General features: G+C 27.5%; 1 protein-coding gene across 1 annotated transcript in view; it reads left to right on the top strand.

Moving 5' to 3' along the window:
• Positions 1 to 16,801, top strand: part of LOC136972628 (glycerol-3-phosphate dehydrogenase [NAD(+)], cytoplasmic-like) — a 35,259-nt gene that overhangs the window by 1,629 nt on the left and 16,829 nt on the right. Inside the window, exons 2-3 of the mRNA XM_067267224.1 lie at positions 8,361 to 8,538; positions 15,446 to 15,586. Coding sequence (XP_067123325.1) covers positions 8,361 to 8,538; positions 15,446 to 15,586 — 319 coding nt within the window. The remainder of the gene's footprint in view (positions 1 to 8,360; positions 8,539 to 15,445; positions 15,587 to 16,801) is intronic.

Genomic DNA, 16,801 nt, shown 5'->3' with positions numbered 1-16,801 from the left:
CTCTGTCTAACCACATTTTCCTTTTAAGCTGTTTATAAATTTCAAGCATTTCAGAATGTCTAACTAGTACTGTATTGTAGACTGGATTGATTATAGAGACATTATTCCTGAAAATCTGTAGCACGCACACAATTTAACCTTGGGGAAGTTGAGTTGAACAGAAAAAAAATTTTAATGTGAATTCGATAAAATTCCTAATTTATGTGACTGCTAATTTATAAGTAATAGAAGACACAACATAATTAAAATTTATTTTTTATTTATATTAAGAAAAAACTTTTGGAGAATCTACTATCAATAGTATTGTTTACCTTTTACTTTGGGAGGTGCCAGGCTCCCTTGGCACTTCTGAATGTACCACTGCTGAAGATCATATTGTTTTGTTGGAAAGAGTAAGCAGACCTAGAGTTGATATTAGGGAAGAGCCCAAATTGGAGAATATAATGTAGCCTAAATCATCATATATTTTTAGTGAATTTATTTTTATTTCATATACAATACATTGTAGGAAAATACATGAATTTGCAAATAAGTATTTAACTTTTTATATAAAGTTTGACTAAAAAACTTGTATATGAACATTTTTACAACTCGTCAATTAAAAACTAATTCTAATCGTTTCTCTTAGTAGTAAATACAGTCAAACCTGTTTTTGTGTGGTCTTTTTCTGTATGATTTTTTTTTTGTGAGCGGTATATGAAAATTTCAATCAAATTGGAACATAATTGACTCCTGTAAAATTTTTAAAAACTCTATTGGTTGTTTTCTATGACATCAGCAGGTTTTTTCATTTTTTATTCAGTAAAATTCTTTTTCTCATAGGTTTATTTCGGTCCCCTCTTATTTTAATAGCATAAAAACCATAAATATTATGTTATATTTGAACATATGCGGTAAGTTAGCTCCCCTCCAGCTTTAGACTGCAGGTGTAAAATTTCACGCCTGCAGTCTAAAGTTAAATGAAATAACACTTCCTGCAGCTATATTTATCAAATAAAATTATTATTTAACGATTATTTTTAACTTTTTAATGTTAGATTCGTATTATAATAGAAATAATTAATTAATATAAAAATTAAAATTCTTAGAGAATTTTTTTCCCCATTAGGTGTTGCAGAAAAAGGCCCAAGGAGTTAAAAAAGCAATTCCTAGTTATTTCGTACGGTTTCGAGTTATTTTCTACGTGAGACTTTTTTATGAGGTCCCTATTCACCGCATAAAAAAAATATTTTTTTAATTGTGTTGCGAAAAACTATTTTTTATAGCCACTCCTGAAGTTTTGCGTGATTTTTTTTTAATGCATTTTCTTTTATGCGGTCCCTATCCCCGCATAAAAACAGGTTTGACTGTATATTGATAACTTCATTTACATTTATAGATAGTTGTCTTTGAGCATATATTTAATCTCAAATACTTTGATAAAATTTTCAAACAGCCAAATTATTGCTGTTGTCTATATAAACAACTTCACAAGAAATGTGCATTCTGGCAAGGTGATAGCCATTGTAGCTGATAAGAATGGCATTCATCAGTTGTAGCTACTTTTATATCATATCCAGAAGTTGACTCTAACATGAATGCTTATGTAAAGGAAACTGCTTTTTCATTGTTTGCTGCCAAAAGTGCCATACTGATGAGTTTTATTACTAACTAGTAGCCCAGGATGCCCCCTAGTGGGCATTCTAGCAGCAGCGTGGTATAAATAATAAATTCATATTACAAATAAAAATAATAATATATTGAATTTCTCATGGCGTACCCTACTAAAATGCAGTCAAAAATGCAAAAAACTGTATTTATTGTTGAAATCAAAACCATAGGAATGCACAATTATATATTGTAGGGCATGTTACATTAGGTATAAAAGTTTACCTCAACTTTTTTTTTTTTTTTTTTTTTTTTTTTTTGCCATTTTCTCTTATTTGGTCTTATTGTAGAGACTATACATAATTTGCTGTTAATGTTCTATTTATTCTTATTCTTATTAAACTAAATAATATAACAAAGTTGTTGAATTTAATCTGGCAATGCATCTGCACAGTAAGCGGGAATTGTGAGTTCAAGTCTCACTCCAGGCCAATTCTTTTCTTTCAGAACTTTATCAAGAGATGGCAGTCTAACTTCCTAATTCTAGTCAAATTACTGTTTATTTAATTAATAAAATTAGCCTTAAAAGAGCTTGTTAATCCAGTAATTTTTTGGCTTTTCTTTTCATTAATAGGGATAGATAAAATGGTAATTGATAATGACAAATTTAAGTTGGATTTGAGCAGGTCTTGGACTAACATAGGATTGTCTGGCCAAGTAAAAAAGGAAATATTGAAAATGTCATCATATCAAACAAGATAGAGAAAGCAAATATCCATTTCAGATTACTATTACTTTAATGTCTGTGTTTGTAGTATGAAGTTGTCTTTAAAATTGGAAAACATAAATGTCTTAAATATAGTTATAGTTATTGAAAATATTAGCCAAACTTACATTTAAGGCAAAAAAATGTTTTTTCCAATTTTACAGATGATTGTATATACTGTGCTTTTGTCTTTTTAAAATTGTAAAGACAAGTGTAATCATACAGGCATTAAACTTCCATTGGTCATTTTGTTTTAAATAGCACCATCATTTAGTTTTTTTCTGAGTGAAATAAATAATTTATTTACACCAGTCTGCAATTTGAAAAAATTGTAGACATAAAAATTACCACTGTCATCTATCTTTTCTTAATCTTAAGAATGGAGTTAGAAAGATGAGACAATATGGAAACCTTAGAGGCAGGTGGTCTCGATTAACTATATGTGAACTTACGATGCAAACCAGAAGCCAAGTTATTTCAATTCAAAACTTTTCCTCAGAACACAGTCAATTAATAGATGACTGGCACAACTACATTGCTAACAGAAAAGTATGATATACAGGGACAAGACACTACAGTATTAATTTGAGGTGCAGAGCATATATTTTAAATGAAATAAATTAAAAGTATGATTAAAAATTGTAGCCCAGTATTGTGACAATGTCACAATAAATAATTGCTTGTTACTATTTAGAACATTCATGTAATCAAAATGATTAATTAATATAACTATATATACTCTTCAAATAACCGGTGTGTAGAGAGATTGGATTAATTAATAGTTTAGTTTTATTATTATTTTATATATATTCATTGATATGTATATATAAACTCTAAATAGGTTTGTTTAGAAATTTAATATAATAAAGTTGTATCGGAAGTGTGTTCAGATTTTATCATTTTGTTCAAGTTCCTGTTTTTCTGATTTATAGTTATTATTACATAATGTTATGTACTATTTTTCATAATTAGATAATGTATGTTTTCAATAAATATATGTATATTTTAGTTTTTTAGCGGTAAATATTTCCTGATAGAAGATTTAGCTGCACTCTATTTAAATCATCAATTTGAAGGGGCGAAAAAATAGCCAGTTTGAGTTATGGAGATTTCTACATTTGGATGTAGTAGTGTCTAAAATGGCAGGGTTGTCATAGAAGTGCATGCAGCATGCATTGTTAATATAATCATTTTGATTTTGTATAATGTTTTGATCAGTGCTAGTTTTGATAAAAACATTAATTTTAACTTAAAATTAACAAAAAACCCAGCAATGATCAAAACATTATGTGAAATCAAACAGTTTATTAGGGTTGTGTACAGCATGTCCTTTTGCAACAGCACCCCCATATTAGATGCCATTGACCACCACAGGAAATAATTGAAAAATAGAAAAATTTTTATTCGGATGCAAAGTATCAAAGTAGTAGAATAAGGGGTGTAATTCTATGCTATATTTAAGTTCATAATGATAATGAGGCTTTAATAATGATTTAAATAAATATCAAGAATATAGGGATATCACAAAATTACCTCTCTATGGTACATTGAATTTATTCAATCAAATTTTGTATAATGCATAACATCAAATTTCAATATTCTTACTAGATCTATGAATTTTCCACTAAACTGGCAACCTAATCATGAATAAAGGGCAGTTTGCAAGGTAAAGTTGCATTAATGCTGTCTTACCAGGCAACATGCTAACAACGGATTTATGGAGTTTAATAGGTTAGTCGGCATCTGCTGAGTTCAACTTGTTCAACTTAAGGAGGAACAATGTTGAGATACATAAAATTTTGTTTGACTTGGGAGTAGATAAATGTTATGTTATATAGGACATTTGCTGGTACTGACTATCCAGTTTGACTTGGGGAGAATTTTAAAACAAAGAGGGATTTTAATTATTTGATTCAATAGACAATAGAAGTTTGAAAAAAATGTATGCCTAATTTTTTCATAATTTTTCTTTTTAAATAACTTTTAACAATCAATATATTTAAATTATTGTTTGTTGTTGTTTTTATCATATACTGAAAACAAGTAAAACGGCAAGGCTGTATTTGGGACAAGACTATGTCTCGGAGACTCACTACTAAGCGGGATCACTTCGATGCTCATGGCGGGTCTCATTCTCATTCTCCAATCATCTTTGGTATCACTGGTTTTGAGCACGATCATTCAAACTTCACTGGCCACAGCCACGACCACAAGGTCATCCATGATGCATTTTCAGTAAAATTAACCTATCGAATGTTGAAATTTCTCTGTTGCATGATGCCCCGGGTTGAATTTTTGTCAATGAGAAATTTCCCATTTTTGAAAAAAATAATTGTTTGCAATTATTTTTTTATTTTGCACAAATGAAATATATTTATCTATTTCTATTTATATTAATAAATATAAAAAGAAAAAATAATTATATTTCGGAAGTTCGTTATAATTTTATAATTTTATATTAAAACTATGTGCCATCTAGTTTCAAAAAGTTCTGATGATGAAACAAGATATCTCCAGTCAATCGGTCAAGGTTAGCACATGGCAACCAGAAATCTGTGGGGAATAACATGGGATAGGTAAATGGGTTTTTTTAAAGATTTGTTGGTCAAAATTCGATTTAGCAACATTTGCTTTTCAAACTTTCCAATGCACGTGTTTATCAAAATTCGATTTCACAATATTCATATTTTCAACTTACCAACGATCAACGCATGTGTAACTCTCACACTACTGCCTATCTGTAGAGAGTGTCGCCATTTTGTATTTTATTTTGTCTCAGTTCTCGGTTCCCTGACTACCTACAAGTCTGGTTTTTTTTTATGCGTGCATGATTTGGGCACCTAATATTCTGTGCCAAATTTCAACTCCTGACATGTACTCCTTCATACCTCTAAGCTGGTAAGACATCAGGCAGTACAATTTTATAAACAAGACGTAGTCTTGTCAATAATAATAATAAATTTTAAATGTGAAAATAAACACAGTATTTTGAGGTTTGTTAACATTCTGATAAAAGCATTTTATTATTTCCTATTAGACTGTTCTGGGAAAAAAAATTCATTTCCACTCCTGTGAAACATTTTAAATTATTTTTGAAGTTTCAATGGTGCCGAATTCAAATCTAGCAACTGAATTGTTCTAATACCATCCCTTTTGAAGTAAATGAGGTTTTTGATGGAAAACATTCTATTCAAAATATCAAATTTATTTATATTCAATAATGAAATTTAAGACAATATAACCAATGTTTGAGTCCTTTTTCCTATTTATAACCTTTTATTCCAATCCAGGAACCACAAACAGCAGGCGACTTGTACAATTATGCAAATAATTTATGGGCTGCCCGAAAATCTGCCAGAGGACTCTCAGCTTAAATGCGATTTATATAACATGGATGCTGTTGTGAAGGATTTTTAATGTTTGTAGACATCGTAGCCTACAAAAACAGGTCGACGTCGAGATCATTTTTAATTGTGTGTAAATTCGTTTGATAGTATTTTTTTCTGTTATTTTTAGAAGTTTTACTTCTAAATATTGAAAATTTAATTCTTATTTCCTTTCTTTTTAAAGATAAAGAAATACATATACATAATTTATGGCTTCTTAATGTCCCTAAAGAATGAAAGAGTAAATAGTACAGGGTGTTTGGAAAGTCACTGTTCACTTATATTTATTAACAAACATGTTTCAATATAGAATACAGGCAATAAATATGAATGACAATTATAAACAATGTTGAAAGTGATCCCCATTAGCATCAATACAGGGTTGGATCCTTATTTTGTTCCTAAACACCACTATCAGTTGCTCGCTTGAAATAGACTAAATGAATGTTATTATCAGTGCTTTCAAATCATCTAGCATGTGCAGATGATCTGGATACACTGCAGACTTTGCTGCTCCCCATAGATAAAAGTCTGATGGATTTACATCTGGCAAGCATGGGGACCACACATCTTTCAAAATAATGTGAAAATATGATTAGAAAAGTGCATAGTGATTTTCCAAACACCCTGTATTATCAAAAAATCTAATTTGAGGTATCAAATAGAATTACATTACTCAATTATCTGGCCACCTTCCAGGTACCAGTAGAAGCTGTTTAAGAAATTTCTGCCTAAGTGGTCTTCCCACTTAAGAAGTTTATGTTGGAGACAAATCATAATCTTTTTCCTCACTATAATTTTATCACTTATAAAAATAGTAAAGTTTTAGTAAAGTAACTCTAGATGTTCATAATATTGTATATCAAACACTTGTACCAGTACACCTGAAATAGTTTCTAAATTAGCTGAGGTCTTATTGTTTTGATGATACTCCCTATCCAGTGCTTTCCATTAACTATTGATATCATATTGACACCAGTCACTTCATCGCTTGCTGTAGTCAGTACATCTTACTATTCTACTAAGTTACACTATGCTTTGTTATATTACTTTGATGTTATAAAATATTACTTGAAATAATATTGATTTTACAGATAAAAAAAATAATTGTTTTTACAATTCCTGCATAAGAAGTTTTTCCACTAGTTTTTTTTTTGTTTTTAGAATGGTCCCTTCAAAACAGGATTCTACTGTATATGATTTGTGGCCACATAAGTGAGGTGGCTACCAATATGGAGTTTGATTTATATTAAAACTTAACCCAGTTTTACTAGAGAATTTCAGGGATAATTGGATGAGATGGCCATGTAACTGAGGAATCACAAAGTGAAGTTTTACATATATAGACAGAGAAATTAAAATGATAGAACAAATATAATAGCTTAAAAATATTCAATCTGCTTATATTTAATGTGATTGTAAGAAAACACAATTATTTTATGTTCATTACAACATAATTCTGCAAAAAATTAATATTTCTTGGAATATTGGATTATGTAGAGACTTCATTCAGATTTTGATGATATATTCATTTTTATGTGTATCATCATAAATTATTGATTTAATAACTGATGTATATAAACAAATTGAATCATAAATAGTTGACTGATTTTATTTACAAATAACACTTCATTTCTTAAATCAGAAAGATTGTTTTTTATCAAACATCTTATCCAAAAATTCAAACTGTCTTTTTGTATAATTACTAAATTTGCTATTTTAAGTTTGATTTAAAGAATAGACCTCAAATATGTACCTCAAATTCTCTAAATCTTTTATTATTTAAAGGCAGAACATTACTTTGTCAATATTCAAGAACTTTACTCTGAAATTTGAGAACTGCTATTTTTTAACTTGGACCTTTTGAATTAATTAGTAATTTGAATTTGAATTTTTAATAGTAATCAATATATTGATTTTATTTGTAGAATGTAATTCTATTTTGACTTCGACTTTAGTCAATCAAACATGTCTTTATATGAAACATATATTTGAGAAAATTTTAATGAGTAAAATATTCTTGTAGAAATTGTTTAATGTGTACAATTTCAATTATAATAATCTAAAGAATATGATATGAATAATGTTCTTCACATTATTCATGAAACATAAATATATTAAGAATGTGAAATGATATGACACAAAATCAGAAAGTAGATGATGATTGTTAAATTGAATAGTTTTGTTATTTTATGTAGGTTGTTTAATAATTCTCTATTGGTGCTTTTAAACCTTTTAAATTCATTAAAAATGACTTTTTCAAGCAACTATTTTTACTTTTTGTTAATATATATTCTAATTTTAATCTGAAGGATTATTTATTTGATCTTTTTACAAAATTCTTATACAATTCTTCCTCAAAGTTTAATTTAAAATGTATAAAAAGTCTGTGTTTATTAGGAATTGAAAGTTTTTTACTTCTGTGTACTGCATTATATCAATTTTTCCATCAGAAGTTTTTAAAAAATTAAAAAAAGATTTTTCACAAATACTCAAGTGGTAGCATTGTGTAAATTGTATTTTCCAAAAGTAATAATATAGTGTACTTTTTAAAAATTAATTATTTCATTATTTTATTTACAAAGAAATAAAAGATTTAAATAAAACATTTTTTCTTCTAGGGGTACAGCTATAGCAAGAATTATTGGTCGTAATGTTACTAAACTTGATAATTTTGATCAAACAGTTAAAATGTATGTATTTGAAGAAGTTGTTGATGGAAAGAACCTTAGTGAAATTATAAATACACAACATGAAAATGTAAAATATCTTCCAGGTTATAAAATTCCACCAAATGTTGTAAGTAATATATTTTTAAAAATATTATGTATAGTTTTATATGAATTAAAATTTTCATTTAGTTAAAAATTTGTTAAATATTATTTCTATTAAGAAAATTGCAACAGCAATTTGCCGTACTAAATTCCATATATTCATTTCTGAAATTTGAAATAGTGTAAACGAATAGTCAAAGTTCTACTAGCAAACAAAATAGAAATGTAATTATGATTGCAATGTAAGATCATATTTCTCAAATAATTTAATATAACTAAAAAATTAAATATATTTTTTATTTAGAGTTTGGTTTAAAAACATCGATTAGCTTTACATAAATAATTTACTTACTTTTGTTAGACTGTTTTCTTGCTATTCAAGTATAAAAAAATCTGTTTTATTCTAATTAAAGATGTTATTTTATATAACTTTGCAATAGTGTTTGTTTCATTACATATGTTGGTACATGAATTACAATTATTTATTTTCCAATTGTAATTTTTTCATGAAGGAATTTTAATAAACATTTTATGTAAATAAAACTACATATAAATATATTGTGAATGTTCATAACTATAAAATTAAGTTTTTAAAAAAATTTTATTGATATTAAATAATCCAAAAATAAAATTTAATCTCATTTTCATTCTTTGCTCATATAAGGCAGACATTTTGAAAAAATTTTATATTATTACTGTCTGAAAGAAATTTTGAAAATTTCTAGTTTCTAGATAGATTTCAAGTTTATTTCTCATATTTACTGCATCATTTCCTAACAGTTATTATTTCATAATTTTCAAGGTTTAATACTGAAGAGTATGAAATAATAGTATTTTCATCTGATTCATATAAACTTTATTATTTTCTTTCTTTGATGATGATTATTATTTTCATCATAAAAAAATGGGTACATAAAAAGAAAGAAAAGAATAATAAAGTTCATATGAGTCGGATAAAAACGCTTATTTCAAACAAAATACTATAAAAACATTATAGATGAAACATTATTATATTAATTATATTAATAACACTAATTAGATAATATTAATTAATACATTAATAGATAAAAATATCAGAATTTTAAATATTTTTAACACTATTTAAATTATGTTGCTCTATTATTTTTAAAAGTAATCAATATATTGATTTTATTTGTAGAATGTAATTCTATTTTGACTTTAACTTTAGTCAATCAATCATGTCATCTCTATGCAGGAAGTTGATTACTATTTCATGTCAGAAACTATTTTTAGCAGTCTTTCATAAGCAGAAATAGACATTAGTTCATTCTTTTCCTTCCTTTCTCAATTTCATATAAATAGAAAAAATCATAATTTAATATTGGAGTGTAAAGAACCAATATTCAAATACAATGTTATAGAAATAAAAAATAAATCAAAAAATATCTTTGCAAACTTTCAAATTTTATTTTATTCAGTGTTCAGTGTTTTTCACGACTATGTATACAGTAAATTCTCAATAAGTCAAACTTCCTTAACTGAAATTTTTTATTTTTGTCCTGACTTAATTCCCACCATCTCAATGCCTTCCATGTTTTTATGTCAAAGTACTTTTGAGATAATGTTTTGCTAAGTCAATATCCTGCTCTCCTTACATCTATGGAAGCCAGAAAACCTCTTGAGCTTTTTATGATCTTTCTAAAAATTACATCATTCATAACACAATTTGCTTTCAAGGAATTGAAAATACTGTTGATTAAGAAACAATAAATAGTCAATAACAAACTTGTTTAACACTTTTTTTCCACTAATAATGTAAATATCAGATAAACAAATAAATAATTTCATTTTTTTTAGTGTGAATAAAAATGCCTGTATTTTTTGTTTAAAATTTTATTAATCAAAATATTCATCTTTACATTCAATTATGCTTTCCCAATGGGAGGGAAGTTTGAAAATTGAGTTGCAAATCATGAAGCTATAAAAGAAGTAAATTTTTTTTCCACACAAATGATTATTCAAAAATAAAAAATTATGGTAAACTAACAGAGATACGACAAGATAGGAAGGAGAAGATAAAAGTTCCTATCCCAATTGTATTATAGTAGAACGTCGAATATCCGAATCAATTGGGGACTGGGGTTGTTCAAAAAATCAATTTTTCGGATAACTGATTCTGTACGAAAAAATACATATAGTATATTATTATATCCCACGTTGAAATTTTTCTCTGTTGCGTGTCGCTTTGCGTTGAATTTTTGTCGATGTTAAGCCTAATGAAAATTTTTATAATAATAATCATGGCTATTTGTATCATTAAAAATTATTTCTTTACTTTGTACAAACAAAATAAATATATTGAAAAATATAAAAACAAAAAAATTATAATTTAGAAGTTAATCTAGTATCAAAAACATTTGATTCAGCACGACACATGTTGCAACACAGTCCGACTGGAAAGCTTTCGGTTAATTAACATTCGGATAATCAACATTCTACTGTATTTTGTTGTACTTTCTGCGATGTGTGGGTAATGTTTATAGCTTGCACAGAAGGAGTTTGTTTGTTTTCTTAAGTTATGCTATTCAGGCATTACAGATGTGGAGAAAACCTGGAAAACTCCATGTGGTCAGCCCATGTGGGCAAGGTGCAAACCCATGACCAAACTCTCAGTGTTCAGGAAATGGAACCACTTGGCCGCTGGTGGACCTGTGTGGGTAATGTGTTATCTTGTATAAACAAAAACACTTCAACAATTTGCCAAAGATGGCTGTTTTATTCTTAATTTGTCATGTTCTCTTTCTAGCTGCTTACTATACAAATCTTCTCTGAATGTTTGATCAATGTTTAAGTAGTCATGATAAAGAATACCTCTCTCAGTCCACCAGACACAAAGAAAGATATTTTTCAGGTGTCATTTAAATCAAACTGTCCTCCTGTTGAGAAAGTGTAACTGTGAATGTAGAGATGAATATTTTGATGAATAAAATTATTTCAAACAAAAAAATACAAGCATTTTTATTCACATTTCAAAAAATCATTATTTGGTTACCTGATAGCTTGTTATTTTCTGCCTATACCTAGCTAAAAAATAATAGTCAACTTACATTAATATGAATTGAATCTCTAAATTATATTAATTTACTAAATAAAGTTAAATAAAATAAATAATTTGTTTTTGTAAATAAAATTTTGTGTGTTCTAAATGATTTTCAAATCAAACAAAATGAGGGGAGAATATTTATTATATTATTGGAGCAGTATATCATAGTACATAGTTAAACAAAACAAAGCTAAAATAAATCCATGATTTTTTTTTTCTGTTGAAGATTGAAAAAGTATAAAATATTTTTTGATGCCAAAACAGTAAAAAAAGGAGCAATTTAGCACAAAGTAGCCAAACCTAGTATCACTATATATTGACTTCCCAATATGCAAACTAGCATGTGTTTGCATGGGACTGCACCCATTTAAAGAGGGTGAGCATCCTTAAACTTTAACCTCTGTTTTCTGAGTATAGTAGAATAGACCTTAAAACCAGATATTTTGAATATCTCTATAGTTTGCTTACTGTCAAACTTTTTTTTTTTTTTTGCTTACTAGAAGAAAATCTATTTTTCTCAAAATTGAACATTTATTACATTTCCACTTTTTATTTATGTTGAAAACTGTAAAAAAACAACCATAATTGAAAATAGGGTTATTTTGGGGGTTGTAAAGGTAATTTATAGTTCAGTTTAATAAATTCTTGTAAAATTTTTGTTCACTTTATAGTGTGAAAATTAACAGTTACATTGGTATTTTGTCTGGGCAACAGCAAAATTTTCTTTAATGGTGTTTGTTTTAAGGCAAGTTGACTGTATATGATGTATTTACATTTAACTATGTTGTTTGTATTGGGATATTTATAATCTCATTAAAATAAAGGTAGTTTCCATAACTTAGAGAAAAACTGAGTTAACAAAATTTTATCACTTTCATTTTCAGTTATCAAGAGTCTGTGTAATAGAATTCTTAAAATTTTTATTAGTAAAATACAGTAATATTTATACAACATCTTTAAAATTATATTAGATTCAAACATGTTTTTTGCCTTATTTGAATTATTTTTTTCTTGCATATTACTTTGTTCCCTGTTTTCAGCTAAACCTACATATTATATTTCTAGTGTAACTAGTATGTCACTTAAATATTACAGAAAACAATATTTATTTATAAACTGCAAATATTAAGCAAAGTAACATTAAAGGTTTCATTTTTTTTTTTCACCTTTTTTTTTATAATTAATAATAATAGTTTATTGCTTAGATATCAGTTAATCAGAGTCTATTTAGACTATTGGCTGTAAAAATCAACTAGATTATTCATTAATAATTTTAATTTTGGAATTTCAAACCAATTTTTGCATATTTTATTTCAATTTATATTGATTATTTTGGCTTTCTTATTGCTGTTTTTATTTAATACAATACAAATGAATTCTAAGCTTATATCATATCATTTTTATCATTTGAAAATAAAAATTGTAGTTTCAATATCGTAAATATTCCAAATCATTCTTCTTTTACGATTAGTCATTATTTAGAAAATTTCTTTTGATAGCAATTCATTTGTTTCTCGTATACAAGAAGGATAAATTTTAATTTTTATATAATAACAATAATTTTATATGAAATTTGTATTCATTAAACAACAAACAACTAATATAATTAAATTTGAAAGCTGTGATGTATTTCTAATTATAATTTTGTTTGAAAATTTATTTTTGTTTTCTCTTAGTTAATATGATTTAATGCAGAAAATAATATTTTATGAAAATAAAGATAAGAATATTATGAAATAATTAAATATTTTATGACAATGAATTCTTTCATTTACTTCTTAAATTTACTTAATCAGAAAGAAAAGCTTTTTTTTTTTTTTTTTTTTTTTTGTGTGTGTGTGTGTGTGTACGATATATATAAATTTTTATTACAAACTTTATTTTATTTATAATTAATATTTTAAAAATTTTCTTAATTTTAACTAATTTAATTAGAAAAAATTTGTCCTTGAAATTTATATATTTAAAAAGTATAAAACACATTCAGAAATAAAGTTCCAGTTGGCTGGAAAAGAACAAAAACTTACTTTTTTGACAATGTGGATTAGTCTCTGTAAACCTTGTAGACTGGTAGACCTATCTCACAGCAGACTGGTCAGCAAACTATTTTTATTTTTATGAACGGACTACAAATGCATTTCGGGTTGGCACAGTGTATTTGCAACCCCTCATCAGTGCTAGTTCAAATAAAACGGAATTAAAACATGACAATGGTATACATTAAACAATAATATAAAAAACACAAAACACTTACAATGTACCACAATATAAATTGTAGAGTAATGCCACGAGTAGGAGGTGGAAGGGTCAACCTTCCTCATCACAAACCATTATCCAAGTGGATACAAATAGTAAACATTATATAATAGTAAAATAGTTTGCTGACCAGTCTGCTGTGAGATAAGTCTACCAGTCTACAAGGTTTACAGAGACTAATCCAAATTGTGATACTATACAGCAATCTGACTATATATTACTTTTTTCAATTTGTTTACTCTCATAGGGAAACAGTAAACAGCTATTTTTCAACATATTCATTTTTGAAGTTTAGACATTTGTCATATATAAGCTTTTGCAAATCTTCATAAAAGAAATTTTCTACCAGCTCCCAACCATACGTGATTGTCTGCAGCTTTTTGTTGCTGTGGAGCAACACAATATGGCAAAAGTTATCATGAGATCCTGAAAACATTTTAATAGACTATTTAAAACAAAAGATGTGGTCTACTGAACTCTGAAGTGATTTTTCTTTACAATAATCTATGGCTACATTCTACCTGTAGCACACTGGAATTTCTAAAAAAAATTTAATGTTTGACTGCCTGCCATATAATCTCAATCTAGCACCTTCTGACATCCACTTATTTTTGCATTTGAAGAAGTTTTTAGCAGGACAGATATTCAACAGTAATGGAAAACTGCAGACAACTGTATATGGTTGGGTCTGTAAGTTGGCAGGCGACTTCTTTAATAAGGATTTGCAAAGTTTATCTGTTGTCATAACAAATATATGAACCTTAAAGATGAATACATTGAAAAATAGTTGTAACTATGTATTCTCCTATGACAATAAACATAAGTTCAAGGAAGTTTGTTTCCACACACACAATATTTACTCACATATAAGACGAGGTTTTTATTCATTTATCACAGCTTCAAATTCCTAGGTTGTCCTATATACCTATGCATGAGTGAAAGATCCTTTGCAGTTTTGCAAATAATTTTTGTGAACTATGCAAACTATGCAAACTATGTGAACTATGTATTTGCATTTTTTACTGGATGCTCTGCTCACCCTCTTGTATTTAAAAACATAAGTATATTATCTGGGTCATTTCAATCATTCTTGTATATTGTCAGAAGTAAAGATGAATAGCAATAGGAAAAGCAAAGCTTTTGAATTGAATTCCAGATTGAAATTCCAAAATCACATGGGAGCATGATATAAGTTTTAATCCATTCCCACGTGAAAACAGATGATTATTTGGAAATTAGAATTCGGAGAAACTCATAAGTGTAAACGATGAAGAGTGGATTTGACTGCTGAGAATTGGCAAAAAAGGTTCCCGATTGTTCGGCTTTACATGAACAAATTATTTTGTCGATTTTACAAGATTTTTCCTTACAGCTTAAAATGCCAGTAATTTTTGCAGCACAATGTGTGCATTTACATGCATTTGATATTTTACTTGTGATTGAACGAAATAAAATTAGAATTGTATTAATAAATCTAATTTTCTTTATTTTGATCTTTAACGTCACACCTTGCCCTATATGTGAGTAAACATGGTATATATAATTATAATTTTTAATATAATAATTAACAAAAATAATTGTTAAAATATGCTTTTAACATTTTTCTATTTAGGTAGCAGTCACTAATGTAGTAGATACTTGCAAAGATGCAGACATTTTGATATTTGTTTTACCACATAAATTTATCCGTGGTGCTTGCGAACCACTTTGTGGAAAAATAAAATCATCTGCAGTTGGTGTCTCTCTTGTCAAAGTAAGTAAATCATTATTTAATATTATAAATACTAAAAATTTAGTAAATTTTAAAATGTATACATTATATAAAAAAATATTTCTACTATATTTTACATTTCAAAAAACATTGATACAATTTGTGCAAACATAGAGCCATACATAGTACATAGTCATTCAAAACATATCTTACAAAAAATAATAAACTAAACTATATATGTAAAACTAATCACTACCAAAATCTTCATTTACTAAAATCCAAAATATTGTATCACAATGCATTGAAAGTCTCGAATGAATATTACAACGTGTTAGTACATTGAAATAATGTTATTTGTGATAGTAAACTCAAAAATGTGAACATGGTTAATTTTCATGGTTAAGATATACAGTATTTCATTAGTTTACTTTTATTGATATTCTGTTTAAAATGAAAAACTACAATAAGCATTTATTCTGTATAATTAGTACTTATTATTTTGTAGTAACCTTTTCTTCAAAATAATTGGCAATACTTTAAATATGACAACCATATTGAATTACCAACATTCTCATTTTGGAGGTAAAAATTACTGTGTGCACACATTTTTGTAAATTCCCTGTTTTGTCTGCATTTCCAGTAGTTGGATGTTTTTCTCTTTATTCTGGTGGTACCCCATATAAAAATGGGAGATTTTTTTATTGTTACCATATTTTTGTGGATTGACCAGCATGCTATATACAGGGTGAGGCATGGAAACTTCCTTATTTTAAAAAATCATAAAACAAAAAGTATTGGAGATATCAATTTAATTCTTTTTTCTTTACATAGAGGTATGTTTAAAGTTTTATTTCATTAGGTTTTGAATGATATCTTGAAGGTGGCCTCCGTTCTGGTCAATACATTTGGAGAGTCAAAATCAGAAGTTTTGGTCCATTTTGTCCAGCATGTCTGTGTCTATGTTGGCAATAGCAGCATGAATATTGTTCTTCAGCTCACCCAGGGTCTTTGGATGATTGATATACACCAAGGATTTAAATATCTCCATAAGAAAAAGTCGCAGGGTGCTAAATCTGGCAAGTGTGCTGGCCACTGAAGATTGCCCCTCAAACAAAATCATGTGGATTAAGTTGTTGTACCAGTGCCAGTTTGTATGGATGAAATCTCGGGTCTTTATGAAGAATTCATCTCATTGTATGATCAGAAATTCTAAGTGCAGCTGCATGTTTGCGCTGATCGCTTAGGAGGACTTCAAAA

The sequence above is a fragment of the Centruroides vittatus genome, unplaced genomic scaffold (assembly GCF_030686945.1).
Source record: "Centruroides vittatus isolate TY-2023 unplaced genomic scaffold, ASM3068694v2 contig_299, whole genome shotgun sequence".
Lineage (NCBI taxonomy): Eukaryota > Metazoa > Arthropoda > Arachnida > Scorpiones > Buthidae > Centruroides > Centruroides vittatus.
Note: the sequence above shows the minus strand (reverse complement) of the source record. Positions and strands in the feature narration are given on the sequence as shown.